Raw genomic sequence first — 16,713 nt, forward strand, 5'->3', positions numbered from 1 at the left:
AGATCAAAGTGTATTTGTACCCCATACTGTGTACAAAAATAGAAAAAATCTTCTCTTTTGTCTCTATTTTAGGGCAGTAAAGGAGACCCTGGAAATGCAGGACCAAAGGGGCCAGCTGGGCTTCCTGTAAGTATTGATGTCTCTAAATTGTCTGCCATCCATGAAGCTTTCACCTTCCAACAGCAGCATACTCTGCTGTAATGGGAGAAAATGTTCTCTCACTGCCATATAAATGTCAAAGTGAAGCTGAGGAATTTGTACAAGTAATGGTAAATTGAAACCCTGGTTTTCATTTTCAAAGCAAGAGACTTTTCTCCCAGTCCCAGCATCCTGAGTGATATTTAAATAATTCAATTTAAAATTAAATACTTTAAAACAAACAATAGAAAAATAATTAGTCTAGCCAGCAGAAGAATATATTTTAAAGCATAGAGAATAAAATATGTAACAATGTAGATCCTGAAATTACTGGAATAAAGAGTAAGCCATGCTTAGACTATTCATATGTTATACTAAGGTACTTTTATTGAACATATCCATTCCAAGTGTTTACTGTTCTGAACTGAACATCTGCCTTCCAAAGGCTGACAAGACAGAATTGGGGCCCAGTTTTGTAACCCTAGGCACACAAGTAGCCCTTCAATGGGACTACTCACATGATCAGGGTTTATTCATGTACATAACGGGTGTAGCATTAGAGCTGTAGCTTTAGATCACAAACTATCTTCGTTTTAAAATAGAAATGAAGACGTTAGTTTATTTGCTGAATTTTTGTCTGAAGAATTATTTTGACTGAGTAAACAAAGGGACTAGTTTGGCTGACATTGATTTAAAATATATATATATATTTCTTCTTACTGATCTATTTTAGGGTTTACAAGGCCCATCTGGTGACAAAGGAAACCGGGTAAGTCAGGAACCAAACTTCCTGCATTTGGTTACTAATGTCTTTATGCAGGGGTGGAATGGTTAATTTCTGAATTACCTGGAAAAAAACCAGATGAATTCTTACCTGTTAAACCCTTATAAAGCAACTTACAGATGTGTAATTTACAGTGCGATGGCTGTAATGCACCATAACCAATGCACCATAACAATGCACCATAACCAAAGACATCATCATTCAAACACTAAAAGCATACCCACTGTATTTTCCGAAGTGCTCAGTGGTGGCCTCTCTCTGTTCTCACTGAATGAGGCCAGTACTGAGTGCTCTTGAAAATCCTACCTTAACATGCTTAGTGAGATGTGCAGGGATGTAAACCAGACAATTTCCATGAGTGTTAATAATGGCGGTATAGCTAAATCTTGTCACATGGTACTCAAATTGCCCTTGAATGCTGAAAAAGAATGTCAGCCACTTTATTGCAGCAAAATGTTTTCCAAAATTTTCAGAATTACATCTTTTTTTCAACCAAACATGGAAATCTGGAGAACAAATTAAATATGACTATATTAAAGAACCCGATCATGCAGTCTTAGACTCCTTACTCTGGCTTTGACTTGAATTGGCATAAGAACTGTAGAGCCAGGTCCTAAGAAAAGCAATAGATTATGTTAATTGCTGACAATCTTTTTTACATCATGTGCCTGTGTTATAAAGAAATAAACTATATCCAAGTGTATATATTTATGTTTTTTTTATATTAGGATTATTAGTGATCTGAATCCTTTGATAACAACAATAAAGAGATACACAGTTGAGAATAGTTTATTCACTTGAAAGATCTAGATTCTCTTTATAAGGCTCTGATGCCATATGCAAGCATTTCGGAAATAGACTAAAGCTGTGATGGAATATGTGTCAAAGCAGTAATTGTATGAGATTAATATATTTGCTGATAACATCTGACAAGTGCTGTCTCTCCTTCCTTATCATCTGAAGTGCTCCTCTGATTCTATGTTGGACAGATTAACAGTTTTGAAAAATGCACTGCCAGTCAGCATGTTAAACAAGGAGAGACTATTCCAAATTGCTTGAAATTCATGGCAGCTCCAAGGTGCTGCTACCTTTTAATCATTCCACTTCTGGTTTTGCTTTTTAACCTCCTCTATTTTATTAAGGTTTTTTTTTCTGAATAAGACATAAGCTTAACAGGATCTTTATTTAGACTTTTTCAGTTGGCTTTAAATCTTGGTAATGTATTTAGAAGATGGGTCTTTTGTTGGCTGCAGTAGGAATCAGTTTGGGTTAATGTGGCTTCATGGTTCTCCCTCACATAAAAATAACTGGAGAGTGGGAACAACAGCAACTTTCATAGATGATGAGAAGGGAGTGTCACGGTCCCCTTGAAATAAATATGGGCTGAAATGCAACAAATGTTTTGAAACAAAAATGTTCGAGAAAACTGAGTCTGTGAATGGGCAAATACTGTAGCTTTTCAGGTCTGATCCAGCAAATATATATTTTATCACTAACAATTAAATTAAGGGCTCCTCCTCAGCCCACAGTCCTTTTAACAAATTATTAAGAGGGCTACTTATTAGAGTAACTCTGAGGAATTAGAGTAAATTTTATTTTAAAAAAATTAAGCTTCCCGTAGCAAATGGCTTTGTCCGATGCCCCAGTCTAATTGACATTCTTACAAATACCTCCATTCTGGAGACTTCTGTGTGCTCAAATGCATTGTTAAGCCACCAAATGGTGTCTCTCATTAGCCAAACTGTTTAGTCACCAAGAGTTTGCTCTCCGTTCCCATAGCCCAGGGTTTAGCATAGGCTATAGTACTTTCATACCCATTTATGGGAGACATACCACAGTAATGACATGACATGGACTTCTTCAGGTACAAATGCTTTTTATTTTGATCATCTGAGATGGACTCCCTTTGACAGGAGACCTGGAACAGAGAGTTTTAACAAATGAATGCAAACACCTGCCTTGTGTTTGATAGCTTCTTTTCCAGCAAGAAAATGTGTTATTTTAAAATCTTTTTAATAGTAGGTACTAGTAACAGCCATGGGCTATTAATAAGATTTATGCACATACATTGTGATGAACACATTGAAAATAGGTTCTGAAGTGCCCACCCCATTCCCTGCAGTAATTTGGCAAAAAATCCCCTTCACAGGCCTTCTAGTTGCAAAAGACAGAACTGTGCCTTTTTATGCTGTGGATCTTTTCTGTGGAGCAGAGCCCTTTGTTCTTATGTCACTGTAGGATGTATAATAATAGCCTTCAAGATCCAGTGCAGTCATGAAAATAGTGTGCTGTGTAACAACTGAAATGTTACTGGAACATGACAGCCTTGTGAATAACCCAACTGAAAAAGTATAAATGCTGAAAGTGTGCATTAAAGCTAAACTCTTCACAGTTTTTTTATAATATCTATTTTTTTTCTTCTCCTGTCTGTGTGTTCGTGTGTATTCCTTGCTTCTACAGGTCCACCTTTGTCCCCTTTATCCCTTCCTCCTCTTTTGCCTTTTTTCCTGGGTCCTTCCTCCTCCCTCCACTACAACCCATTCCACTTTTTCTCCTGGGTTATCCTCTCTCTGTTCCAGTGTTTGATCCTCGGTGATTTCTCCTAGTTACCTCTCCTATCCCATCCATTTCTTTTGTCAGCTTTTAATTTATTTTGTCTAAAACCTTTTACTTTTCTTTAAAAAAAAAATCTATACCTCTGCTGCCTGATTTTATTGAACCTTCTAATCCTTACCATCTCGACACTAAATAAAATTCCCTCTTCAGCCATGCCACTTCCATTGTATCCTCAGCAGCTTCGAAAAGCTCTGCTCTTTTGAAAAATATAATTAATATGAAGATATTTTGTATATATATTTTCTTGTAAATATCAAGGCCTATCCTGATGTTGACCTGCACTTAGAATTTCTATTTAATTCAGTTTGAGTTGAGGATGAAATTTACCCTGTGCAGAGAGGCAGCGGGAGACCTGTTCACTGTTTAAGATCCACTTATGCCCTGTTTTTAGACAGGCTTTATGCTGGCCCTCTGCACAGGGATGAATTTCATTCTCTGGGTGTGATTCTTTTCTCACGGACCCCAGTGTAAATCAGGAGTAACTCCACTGAAGTCAATGGCGTGACACTGACTTAAACCAGTTTTATACCAGAGAAAATTCAGACCCTCTCTGCACAAAACAATGGCAATATCACGCTAATTCATTTGCTAAAATTAAAGCTGTGACAGATACAGATCTGCTTTTGTTAATCAAGGAAGAGAGACATTTTATTTTTTTAAAGTACAGCATTTAAAAAAAGCAGTGGAAAATGCTTACGTAAAACATACAGTATTTTAAAAATCATTTAAGAGAATGCATTTAAAATTACTTGTTATATTACTATAAACCAGAAATACTTTGGGGGGAAGGACAAGGAGAAGTATAAAGGAAAACAGGTGTAAAACTAATGAATTGGTAATCCGGTCCAAGGATGTGACAAAACAGGAGAGCCAGACTTGGAATCAAGCGGCCAGTATCTTGTTCCTTGGGTCAGTGGAGCTCATGAGAGTCCAAGAAGTGACACACTTGGGCTCCCGAGCCAGGCTTAGGATCATTCAGTGTCCAAACATCTTCTCCTAGCCAGTCTGCGGAGTGGTATTAGGTGTCACTCTCCTGGCTGGAGGAGTCCCCAGTGCAATCCCATCTCCAAAGTTCAGGGGGCTGACAGTTCAGTTAATGCAATGGTGGGATCAGAATCCTTATCAGGACAATTGCTGAAGGGTAATACATGTAAATTAAAAATATCAATAAATCCACAAAAGGCTTTCCTATAAGGGCAACTTAACTGAAGGAATCTCCTTTTTTACAATATTTTTCTAGACATTTGTTTATTTATTTTTTTTAAACAATCTCTGACATTTATTTGAAATGGATGATCCTAAAGCTTTTGTGTATTTTTTTTCTTGGACTAAACTATTATTTACAGGGGGAGAGGGGCAAGAAAGGCTCTAGAGGGCCTAAAGGGGATAAGGGAGACCAAGGAGCGCCTGGATTAGATGCACCCTGTCCATTGGTATGTTCTGTTTTATAAAATGTTTTATTTTAAGATTTGCCAATGAGGAAGAAAGAAGGAAAACTTCAAGTAAATGACGGGCATAAAGAGCACCCTACTATAACAAAAGTCACATTGCTTAAATAAGGTCTTGCGCTGCTGCAGCTGGAGTCTACGGCACAGCTGTTTTCTTCAGTGTGAGCCAGGAACAGTCCCTTAAAGAGCAATGGGGCTATAGAGTAACTTTGGCTTCGGCCCTTTCTTTTCAGGAGCTCAAAAAGGAATGGGTGAAATGGCAAGAGGCTGAGAGCAAAGGGGTTTTGCTATGAAAGGAGAACCTTGGAACTCCCATGCCCCCACTTACGGGTTGTTGTTCTTTGGCAATGTTTAATATCATCACCCGTAAGCAGTGATGAAATCTAAAATGCCTTCTTTTTTGCTCTGAGCAGTGTCCATCTGATGTGTTTTGTAAGGGAGTCGCTCATTGATAATGACACAGGGCACCCAGGTTAGGATACCCAGTGGGAAAACAAAAATCGGTGTGAAATCTGATGGGAGGTACAAAAAATGATCAAGATGGCTATGTCATTCAACATGACGTTATCTCACTTCATTGGAAGCCTCTTTACATTTAAAAAGTAGCAAGAATGATCCAAATTATTGTCTAAATTACTAATGGAAAAACATAATGATACATGGCAGCAAGGATTATTTCATATATATCAATCATACCCTAGCTATTAAGGAAGCTCTGTGTGTCTAAAATGTTATCATTGATCTTTTTAGTTCACCTCCCAGGTATATTATTTGCTCAAGCTGAAAAGTCACTTGCATACCACGGTGATAAGTGCAGTGTATGTGCCCAGCCAGATCCTGCACAGATGTTATTCTCTTTTGTTTCAAAGTGGGGACAGCAACTGAAGATGATTTCTAAAAACAGAGATCCTCTTCCCACTCCTCCCACCAATAGAGTCCTCCCAGATTTAACAAAATTGGAAAAACATCTTCTGACTCACACAGAATACAGAACCAGCAAGGCAACCTTTCCTACTGGTTATGTACTAGAGATTCAAACACTGATTATTTATGTACTGGGTATGTAGCTTGAGTGCCCTTTGATTATACCAGTGTGGGACTGGGCCTCTCCTCCCATGGCATGGAGGGGATGGCATTGACTGGAATAATTATAGTGGTTGATTTCATGAACAGGGACTCCGAGGTTTTAAAGGCGAGAAGGGTGAGCCGGGGTTACCTGGGCTGGACGGGCTGGATGCCCCTTGCCCATTGGTATGGTGTTACCTTCCCTTTCCTGCATGCTTCTGTTTGCTTTTCATTCTTGATTGTTATTTTATGATACCTCCAAATAGTGGCATGAACTGTAAACCTACAGCAATGGTGCCATCCTTACCAATCTCCATCCTACCTCCCATCACGCGGCTTGCTTCACAATATGACCCATAACACCCTTTGCAATGAGTCACGGTTACTACAGCCATCCCTTTGTGGTGCTGGGAGAAATGAAGCAGTAGTCTGGATGTGCTACCACATTGCAGAGTATTAACAGAGTATTGTTCATAACTGCTTCATTTCCTCCTTTAAGATTTCCTTCAGAACCCCTGCTGGACCAATGCTTCGAAAGCTGACCCTCAAATACCTCAACTCTCTATTTGATCATTTGAAATGCTTAAATCCTCCATTAACTCCGCGGGCCAAGTGTGAATACTTGAAAGTAAAGTCTGACTCTCCTCCACATCACCTATGCACCTCCCACATTTCAAAACAACCCATCAGAATGCAGACATAACTCTCAAACAATCCCTGAGAAACATACCAGTTCAGTATTTCAAATCATCAAGTTTCCAATAATTAATTTCTAATTATAAGAGTGTCCCAAAAAGACTGAAGCACTCCACTCTTATGTCATAACTTAACAAAAGACCTCTCCTAAGTCATCTTTCAATCGCTCATGAGCAACATAAATGTCTGGAGGAAAATTATGGATTTTGTAGTGCATTAAGATTGAAAACAAATTTGGGCTCTAATGGAAGAATCTTTCAGAACTGAGGGACCTTCATGGAGAATCCCATGCCAGCAGCTCCTTTTCTCTTGTGATAAGGGAGTGCCAGCTCAAACGCCTCTTCTGGCCTCAGCTCTGGCAGCAGGCCCAACGTTTCTCCTTTCTGTTGTTCTTTAGTGTCTCAGAGAAGGTTACTCTTGACTTGAAGGCTGCCTAGTACATTTCCTGACATCCATCTTACTTGACTCTTAAAGGGATATTATCATTTTAATGCCCTTTCCCAAATACTGTATGTAACCCAAATATGACAAAGCTGCTCTCGCCATCACACTAAAAAGCATCAGTTTATTCATTTACTCAAAAAAACTCAGCTCAAAGGCAGTATCTGTTTCTTAGGGTATGTCTGGGAGGTGTGATTCTCAGCATGGGTAAACAGGCTTATGATAGCACCAACTGAGCTAGCGTGCTGAAAATAGCAGTGTGGACACACAGGTGTCAGCTCAGGCTAGCCACCTAAGTCCAAGCCACCCAAGCAACTGCCTGTGCTACAATGTCCACACTGCTATTTTTATCCTGCTAGTTCAAGCAGAGCTAGTGACAGTCTGTGAGGTCTAAGGATTTACTAAAGGACAGTCAGTGGATTAAAACTCATGATCCTCCTAGTTTCCATTTCTAATTTGATAAGTCCGGGAACAGCGGTGACAGCGTGGGTTGTACAAGCCCACCTGGGAGCCACGGTATGGATTTGAGCAGCTAGCCTGTGTTGCCTTGGCTTTACTGCTGTTATTATTCAAGCTAGCTAGACCAAAGCTAGCATAGCTACATATGCTTTAATTGCAGGGTCGAAATACTCTTAGAATGATAGTGCCAAGTCCTACTCGATGTTACACATGCACAATCACATTTGCAAAAGATATGAACACAACCTGCTCATTTGACCTCTTGGGGCCATAGACAAACCAATGGAAAATTATGTTTAAAAAAAAAGGGGGGAGGGTGGACTTTACTGAGAAACAGTTGCTGAGTCTGAACTGAGTTTTTCCTGAGTAGATAAATACAGTGTTTGCCATTAAAATCTTTACAGTTTTGCCTTTGCAAGTAGCTAACGTTACTGTCAATCCAACTATTCCCTGCAGTTTGCACTTCAATTTTCTTTGCATAGTGAATAATTGAATACTTCTGTAATAATAGCCACCTTCAAAGGCCAAACTGTAAAGATTTTAATGGAAACTCCTATTCTGTGAATACTGGGTAAATAAACAAATTCTGCCCTTATTCTCACATATGATCACAGAAGCTAAAAATGCAAAAGAACTGTTCAGTCAACTAGATCACCTCCTGCAACTGCAAGTCACTTCTGTACTGAACATTCCTAAATTGTATAAAACACTCTGAGAGTATCTCTAGATAAAAGGATTCTTCCACTACTCTTGGAAGACTAGTTTTTCTTCTCTGGCACTACTTCCAACGGCAAATTGCACTGCAGGGCAGCAGCATAATGCATGTCTATTTCCTGACTATTTTTGTTATGGGAGACACACCAGGAAATCTGGTGAAATGAAAATGCCAACAATATACAGTATTCTGGCATCGAAGCCAGTTCGAGACATTAAATAAGCATGTTTGTTGACCCAAATCTGTTAACACTTACCTCTGCCTGGCATTCTGCTGACACAACTTACTTCCATGCAGGATCTGCACAAATGTATGGAGTCTGTGAACTAATCCAAATCTGAAATATGGGAATCTAATGACTCATTACTAATAAGCATGTCCCACTTTCCTCCCTCTGCAAACTAGCCTGCAACAAACACTTCCTTGTGATCCTGTTTATCCTTTGATCCTTAAACCATAACTTTCCAGATTCCTGTTCCTTTACACACCTAACTTTCCATTTCCTCCTGCAATGCACTACACAATTCATTTCCCCCACCACCAGCCTACCAATGGGAATGCCACTTCTTCCCCAGTAAAGGATCCATAATCATTTATTTCCACAGTCCTGCATCCTGGGGGAGGGAGCATTGCTGGGAGGCTGCATTAAGAGAAAAGGACTTTCTGTCATCACCCAGTGATATCTGATCCATCAAAGTTGCTTATCCATGTACTTCAGTTAACTAGTTTCTCTCTCATTATAACATTGTTCATTTTCTTCTCTTTGGTTTTTCCTTTCTTTTTTAAAAACGAGATGTTAAGCTGTGGAGATGTCTCCTACAATAATTAAGAAGCTAAGAATAAACTAATTTGACTGAAGAAAATGGGTCCAATTCATCCTTTGTATAATTTCACTGACTACAGTAGAGTTACATCAGGAGTGTATATGACCCACTGTTCAAGCAGTTGTAGGCATCTTCTATAAGGATTTGATTGAACTGTCTAACTATCAATGGCCTAACTTGTTAGGCTAGGCTGTTCACCTGTTTATTATCCCAGTAATTTCTCCCCACCATCCTCAATTACCTGTTTCACAAGGCTGATTAGTGCTGATCTGAGTAGAATTAATAACATTTCACAAAAATTCATCTACCAGTTTCCAAGGCAAAGGTAACCCTGTTTGTTTACTTTTAATATCCAAATGTTTACAGGATACAAAACTTTTTCAGAATAAAAACACTCTAAACCTGTATAGGGATGTCTGATCCTGCAATCCTTTAGTGCAGGATCCTGCCAACTTCAAAAGGAATTCTGCACAAGAAAGGCTTGAAGGTTTGGGCCCTGTGAGAATACAGGCCTAATCCCATCCATTTTGTTGAGGCAAAATGCCTATTTGGCCAGCTATTCAGGATGCCACAAAGGGGTTGTAAAGCTGTCTTAAAGGGGCTGCTAAAGATTCCTTCACAGTAGAGGAATCCTTATCTGGTGTGGAGCTAACTCTACTCGTCCACCTCCCAGACTCTCTCAGTGTAGGAACATGTTGGGGTAGGAGGAGCATGACTGGAGCAGTCCACATTCCAGTAATCCCTACAAACATAGTGGCCCCAAGTAAGCTATTGCCAGCCAGCACAATTAAGAGCACCCCTGAGGCTGCTCTAGGTTATCCCAGGGGTTGAATTGGCCCTGGCTGTACCCAGGATTAGGGGTAGCTAAGAAAGAAAGATAGTGCAAAGGAGCCCTTTTAAAGAAAACTGCACCCATTTTCCTCAGTACAGGGCTCTAACTACCACCTGGTAGTAAGCATTTAAAATAATTAGGTTCTTAATTAGGTTGGGCATGGCAGCAACCATCTTGATGAAAAGTGACAGCAGAAGTAAGGGAGCCTGATGTCAGAGACCAAATAAATTTTCAATCAGATTTATAAATGTTATAGTTAACATTAAAAACAAACTTTTGCGTTGAGATGTGAAATATTTTGCTTCATTATTAAACAGTTAAGTTCCTATTGTGACAGTGAAATAAGCATTCAAAGCAGGGTGAAATCGGTTTTATAATCCATTCTCCCAAATCAGTGACTCATGCCACCACTATAGTAATTGAGCAAAATGGAGGCAATAAATTTCTTTTAATATATTCTCAGAGCCTCCATCTGGATGGCATTGCTTCTGGGCCTCACCCCAACACTAAGGGATTAGCCAGCCGCACCAGAAAAAACACTTTGCATCCATCCTCATTTCAAAACAGCACTGAAAGGCCTCAATCCCACACTTCACTCCCCACAAAAAGCACAGAGTAAACACTTTAAAAATGGGCCGATTAGGCCAAGATTATCTGTCCTGTTACTATGGTTAATAAACATTTATATTATGGTAGTGCCCAAACACCCCACCCTAGGACACCCTATGCCCCCATAAAGAGGCAGTCCCCACTATGAACACCTTACAATCTAGAATTTTCAAAATTGTTTAAAGTACCAAATCATATCCTGAACTGGTGTTCGAACAAATCTCAGATTGCCACACCTTTTTCTTTGTGCCCCATATGCTGTACAGGGTTTGCCAGTGCCCCATTGGTATCTCCTTTCTTGCTATTGAAGAATATCTACAAACAGAATAAAAGTGTAAAGCAATACAACACAGAGATTTCTGATGTCTCAGCAGATTTGACACAAGGGATTTCTTGACATTTAGAAATAAGGACCGTACAGCCAAGACATAAGAAAGCGTAACTCCCAGTGAATTTTGCTTAAGTGGACAAAGTGACCATTCCTCACTCAATGCTAAAGCCAGCCCAGATAAATGAAATGAAAATATTTTCCAGACATTCCTGCAAGTCCAAATGTTCATGCAGTGTTTGGGATCCGCTTTGCCTGTATGTTGTCAGGAATGGCATGTCACCTCCAAATTATGACATGGAGTCACGCATGACAACGTAACCAGCCAGTTCATGTCTCCCACTGCCAACATCCTGATATGTTTTACTCCTGAATTGGAGCTTTTATGTTTCCCTCTTCAAGAAAAGCAGAGCCAAACACATTTTCTGAGCAGAACTAGAGCATATATGCATAACCCTGCAGCCTAATACCCATCAACAGGAAGCCTATGCGTGTTCCCTGCACAACACCGACAAATTTCCCTCTTGAATCTCTGGTTTCGGATTGAACCCTAACCATGTCTTTCAGCCAGAAAAACAGATGACCCAAAACAGAAGGGGGGAAATTATATATATTAGAACATTTATCCCAGCCCAACTCAGACTTAAAATGTTTGTTGCAGCTATATTAGTTAACCCTTTCCTTCCTTCCTTTTGGCTCTGTCTCCTGATCCTAAACTGTGTTTGTTTCCTTCTTTGTTGTAGGGAGATGACGGCTTGCCAGTTCAGGGCTGCTGGAATAAGGTAAAATAATCTTGGAACTTCTATGACTGTGCTGAATTAAAGGTGTTGATGCATTTTGCAGATGATTTTCTGTGAGTCTTTCTAATGACAAAACAGATGTGTAAAGCATGCAGTGGATTTTCAGTGCCAGTGCTCATGACAAGCAGGATCAAAACGGTCCATTTGTTTTATCCAATAATACACAAATAAAATAGGTTAAAAATTATGGAATTGTATTGGCAACCCTGGATATTTCAGGCTTAAAAAATATCTTATAGTTGCACAGAATCTGAACTCATTAGCTGTGTTATATTCCTACATATCAATATATTATTAGCAAATCATGCTTTTTATCCATAGATCTCAAAGCACTTTGCAAAGATGGATAAGCACTGTTATCCTCATTTTGGGGAAACCGAGACACATAAAAAGCCAAAATTTTCAAAGTGGAATGCCTAATATTAAGCACCTGAATCCATTTTAGGCACCCAAATAAAGGTAATTGATCTGATTTTCAGAGGTTCTAAACACCTGCAGATCTAGTAGACTTAAACTGAGTTAATCTGGAGTTACTGGTGTAAATGAGATAAGAGTTTGAAACAGAAATATCTTATATGTGGTTAGGTTGTTGTTTTAAACTGTTATTACAGCCAATCCAGCATGCTAAGATAAAAGACAAAACAAATAAACTAAAGCTCCACATTTCCTTCTGACTCTGCCTGGGTTATAATTAGCATACTTTATGTTTTACAACTGAGGAGATTTTAAAAGCTCTGAAGGGAACATTACAGCTGGGATTTTCACAGAGCCTAAAGGAGTCAGGCATGTAACTCCCATTGACTGTCAGTAGGAATTGGGTGCTTAACTCCCTTAGTCCCCTTTGTAAATTCCAATCTAAAGATCTACTGATAATTCAAGATCTAGTGCTGTGATCAGCTCTAATGCTGTTTATAATATTTACTGGGAATCTCACATTTTAGTCCTGGCTGTATAAGATGTAACATGATTCAGTGGCTGGAAGTTGAAGCTAGACAAATTCAGACTGGAAACAAGGCATACATTTTTAATGGTGAGAGTAATTAACCATTGGAACAATTTACCGGGGATGTGTGTGGTGGATTCTCCATCACTGACATTTTTTAAATCACGATAGGATGTTTTTCTCAAATATCTGCTCTAGGAATTGTGTTGGGGAAGTTCTATGGCGTGTGCTATAAAGGAGGTCAGACCAGATGATCACAATGTCCCTTCTAACCTTGGAATCTATGGATCTGTGTTCCACTGAAATACTCTGTAGCCTTGGACAAGTCACATGGGACCGAAGTTTCAAAACCTGCCTCTAACATTGGGTGCCCAACTTTAGACATCTCAGGCCTGATTTTTCAGAGCTTGTGAGCACCTGCAGCTCTCATGCATTTCACTGGGAATTGTAGGTGTTCAGCACCACTAAAAATTAGGCCCTCAGTTTCTAAATTAAGACATCCACAATTGAAGGACTCTGAACTAGAAGTCCTTTTTTGATCATGTAGGTCTTAACCTCAGTGTGTTCATCTTCAAAAAGGGGTGTATTATCTACCTCACAGGGCACTTTGAAGATCAATTAATTAACTGATTTGTAAAGTGCTTTGAGATCTTTGGATAAAGGTTGCTGTTTAAGTGCAAAATAGAATTACTTTGCCAAATCCTGGCCCAAGTATATCCAGGATGCAGAGCACTCAAACTCTGTCGTCTGCCTGAGCTTTGCAGTCATGACAGTTTGTGCTAATTCTGAAAGGACACACTACCTGAGGCAACTCAGAGCCCTTACAAGGCTGCCCAAAACCTACTCCATCCCAGGGATGCTCCCCCCAACCAAGTACTTGAGGAGGACATCAAAGGAGGCACTGAGACTATGCAGTACATCTGATGTCCAAGAGGAATAGGGATGACACCACCACCGCCTGCTCCCCAAGCTGGCTGACAGCTATCCAAGCAGAAATTGAAATCTTTGAAATGGAAATATCAGATGGAAATATAGGGGCCTCCTGACCTGAAGATTCCAATCAATGATATATTCACAGACATCCACTTACACAAACGTTGTAATAACATGTTTTCTTTAAAGAAAGACAGCATAGAAACCTATTCAGGTCCCTTCTTTTTCTGCAGTTCAGCTGCATAGGAGTTCTTGATGCCCTATAGCCATTTGAGGCGTACGTATCCATCAGTGCCACTCTTCAGGTTCTGGATCATTATTATTAGTATTACCTGTTGTTTGCATTAGTGCAGAAAACAGCTGCACAAACAGCAATTTCAATAGGTGTGGTGGGGCTGAGGAGGGTGGAGAGTCATCCAACATTGTACCCCCTCCTTCCTAACCAGACAAATGAAAATGGTCATTCCTGAGGTTCTTGATTGCTTCCTCTGCTGTTGTGTGTCCTGGAGCATGCTCACATAACAAGGTCCCCCCAGCTGTGTTTCCCTCCATTAAGAAATCCTTGCAGCTGTTTGAATTGTGAAACTAACACAGGTTTATGTTTTCTTTTGCAGTGATGGTTCTAACCATGGACTGGCCTGTGTGTGTTTTGTACATAGAATATTTATTTTTATACAATGTTCTTTTCTGAAATGCCAAGAAGTTATACATTTTACAAATTATCAAAAGCTGCATATATTTTGTACAGAAAATACTAAATTTCCCTTTTTCTGTTTGTCAATACTTTATATAATTCTGTGTCTATATTATGCTTATATTGTTGTGGAGTCCAGCTGTAATATTTGCATGATATTTGTGCACACTTGATGAGTATTGGAACTTAATAAATTATTGCATTCAGGTGCCAAAAGGAACTGCCCTATATAAATCTGAAGGTCATTTCCCTTGCCAAATCAGGAAAATTAAAGAATATTTGAAGTGTTATGGATTTTATTATTAAAATGAAATATGACAATTATCTTTTTGTGAATAAACTATGGTGTTGCTGGAGAAAGCCTGGGGCAGCCAGCAGTGCTATTAAAATGAAGGACTTCTATCTTTTATTTATTACATCAATATAGAGCATAAGGGCTTTCATACTTAGTTTGCCATATCCTAGTGCAACCAAACCACCGCTAGAGGACACTACTGGTGCTATTTTAACAAAGGTGCCCATTCATCAGTGAGGATGGTTAGGCAGCAAAACACATACACCCATACAGAATCTGTCTTAAACTCTTGTAACTAGTTAAGATGGCATGTTTCACATTACCAGTTAGCCACATGAAGGACCAGCATTTGTGATTATGGTACCAGTTCAGCAAGGTACTCAAACACCTGTCTAATTTTAAGCACAAATAGTCCCATTAAAGTCAATGGGACTATGCACGTTCTTAACATTAAGTAGCCGCTTGAATGCCTTGATGAATAGAGACCTATATGAATACTTAGTGTACATACGAATACACATTTAGGGTCAATCATAGGGTTACATGCAAATTTGCAGAAGAAAATAATCTTAATTTGCATATGCATATCTTAAATACTCTTCTTGGCTTTCCTATATTAATGTCTCAATTCCAAGGTGCCCACTCAGATAAAACTATGTTAGTAGGTTAAAGAGAACATCACAGTGTATATTACAGAAGCAGTAAAGTAAAGAAGTATGGACTGGATGAATGGAGTATAAGGTGGATAGAAAGCTGGCTAGATCGTCGGGCTCAATGGGTAGTGATCAATGGCTCCATGTCTAGCTGGCAGCCGGTATCAAGCGGAGTGCCCCAAGGGTTGGTCCTGGGGCCGGTTTTGTTCAATATCTTTATTAATGATCCGGAGGATGCCGTGGATTGCACCCTCAGAAAGTTTGCAGATGACACTAAACTGGGAGGAGAGGTAGATATGCTGGAGGGTAGGGATAGGATACAGAGGGACCTAGACAAATTAGAGGATTGGGCCAAAATAAATCTGATGAGGTTCAACAAGGACAAGTGCAGAGTCCTGCACTTAGGATGGAAGACTCCCATGCACCGCTACAGACTAGGGACCAAATGGCTAGGCAGCAGTTCTGCAGAAAAGGACCTAGGGGTTACAGTGGACGAGAAGCTGGATATGAGTCAACAGTGTGCCCTTGTTGCCAAGAAGGCCAATGGCATTTTGGGCTGTATAAGTAGGGGCATTGCCAACAGATCGAGGGACGTGATTGTTCCCCTCTATTCAACATTGGTGAGGCCTCATCTGGAGTACTGTGTCCAGTTTGGGCCCCACACTACAAGAAGGATGTGAAAAAATTGGAAAGCGTCCAGCGGAGGGCAACAAAAATGATTAGGGGACTAGAACACATGGTTTATGAGGAGAGGCTGAGGGAACTGGGATTGTTTAGTCTGCAGAAGAGAAGAATGAGGGGAGATTTGATAGCTCCTTTCAACTACCTGAAAGGGGATTCCAGAGAGGATGGATCTAGACTGTTCTCAATGATAGCAGATGACAGAACAAGGAGTAATGGTCTCAAGTTGCAATGGGGGTGGTTTAGATTGGATATTAGGAAAAATGTTTTCACTAGGAGGGTGGTGAAGCACTGGAATGCATTACCTAGGGAGGTGGTGGAATCTCCTTCCTTTGAGGTTTTTAAGGTCAGGCTTGACAAAGCCCTGGCTGAGATGATTTAGTTGGGGGTTGGTCCTGCTTTGAGCAGGGGGTTGGACTAGATGACCTCCTGAGGTCCCTTCCAACCCTGATATTCTATGATTCTAAAAGAACACAATGGGTGCCACACTAGTGTAGCAACTGACCTCCATATGTAAAGACCACTTGAAAGAGATTGCTAAACCATAAATCTCAATTTGATATAATTACGCACAAGACAAACTGTGATTCTAATAACATAGATTTCAGAGTAGCAGCCGTGTTAGTCTGTATTCGCAAAAAGAAAAGGAGTACTTGTGGCACCTTAGAGACTAACAAATTTATTTGAGCATAAGCTTTCGTGAGCTACAGCTCACTTCATCCGATGCATCCACTGAATGCATCTGATGAAGTAAGCTGT

General features: G+C 39.8%; 1 protein-coding gene across 9 annotated transcripts in view; it reads left to right on the top strand.

The window, feature by feature from the left end:
• The window catches only part of COL13A1 (collagen type XIII alpha 1 chain), a 153,258-nt gene extending 138,550 nt beyond the window's left edge, over window positions 1-14,708 (top strand). For all 9 annotated transcript variants that reach the window (XM_043550696.1, XM_043550697.1, XM_043550698.1 and 6 more), the window contains 5 exons: window positions 73-126; window positions 872-907; window positions 4,885-4,971; window positions 11,699-11,737; window positions 14,246-14,708. In XM_043550696.1, coding sequence (XP_043406631.1) covers window positions 73-126; window positions 872-907; window positions 4,885-4,971; window positions 11,699-11,737; window positions 14,246-14,248 — 219 coding nt within the window. In that variant the 3' untranslated portion in view covers window positions 14,249-14,708. The remainder of the gene's footprint in view (window positions 1-72; window positions 127-871; window positions 908-4,884; window positions 4,972-11,698; window positions 11,738-14,245) is intronic.
• Window positions 14,709-16,713: the final 2,005 nt, after the last annotated feature.

Source organism: Chelonia mydas, chromosome 7 (genome assembly GCF_015237465.2).
Source record: "Chelonia mydas isolate rCheMyd1 chromosome 7, rCheMyd1.pri.v2, whole genome shotgun sequence".
Classification (NCBI taxonomy): Eukaryota; Metazoa; Chordata; order Testudines; family Cheloniidae; genus Chelonia; species Chelonia mydas.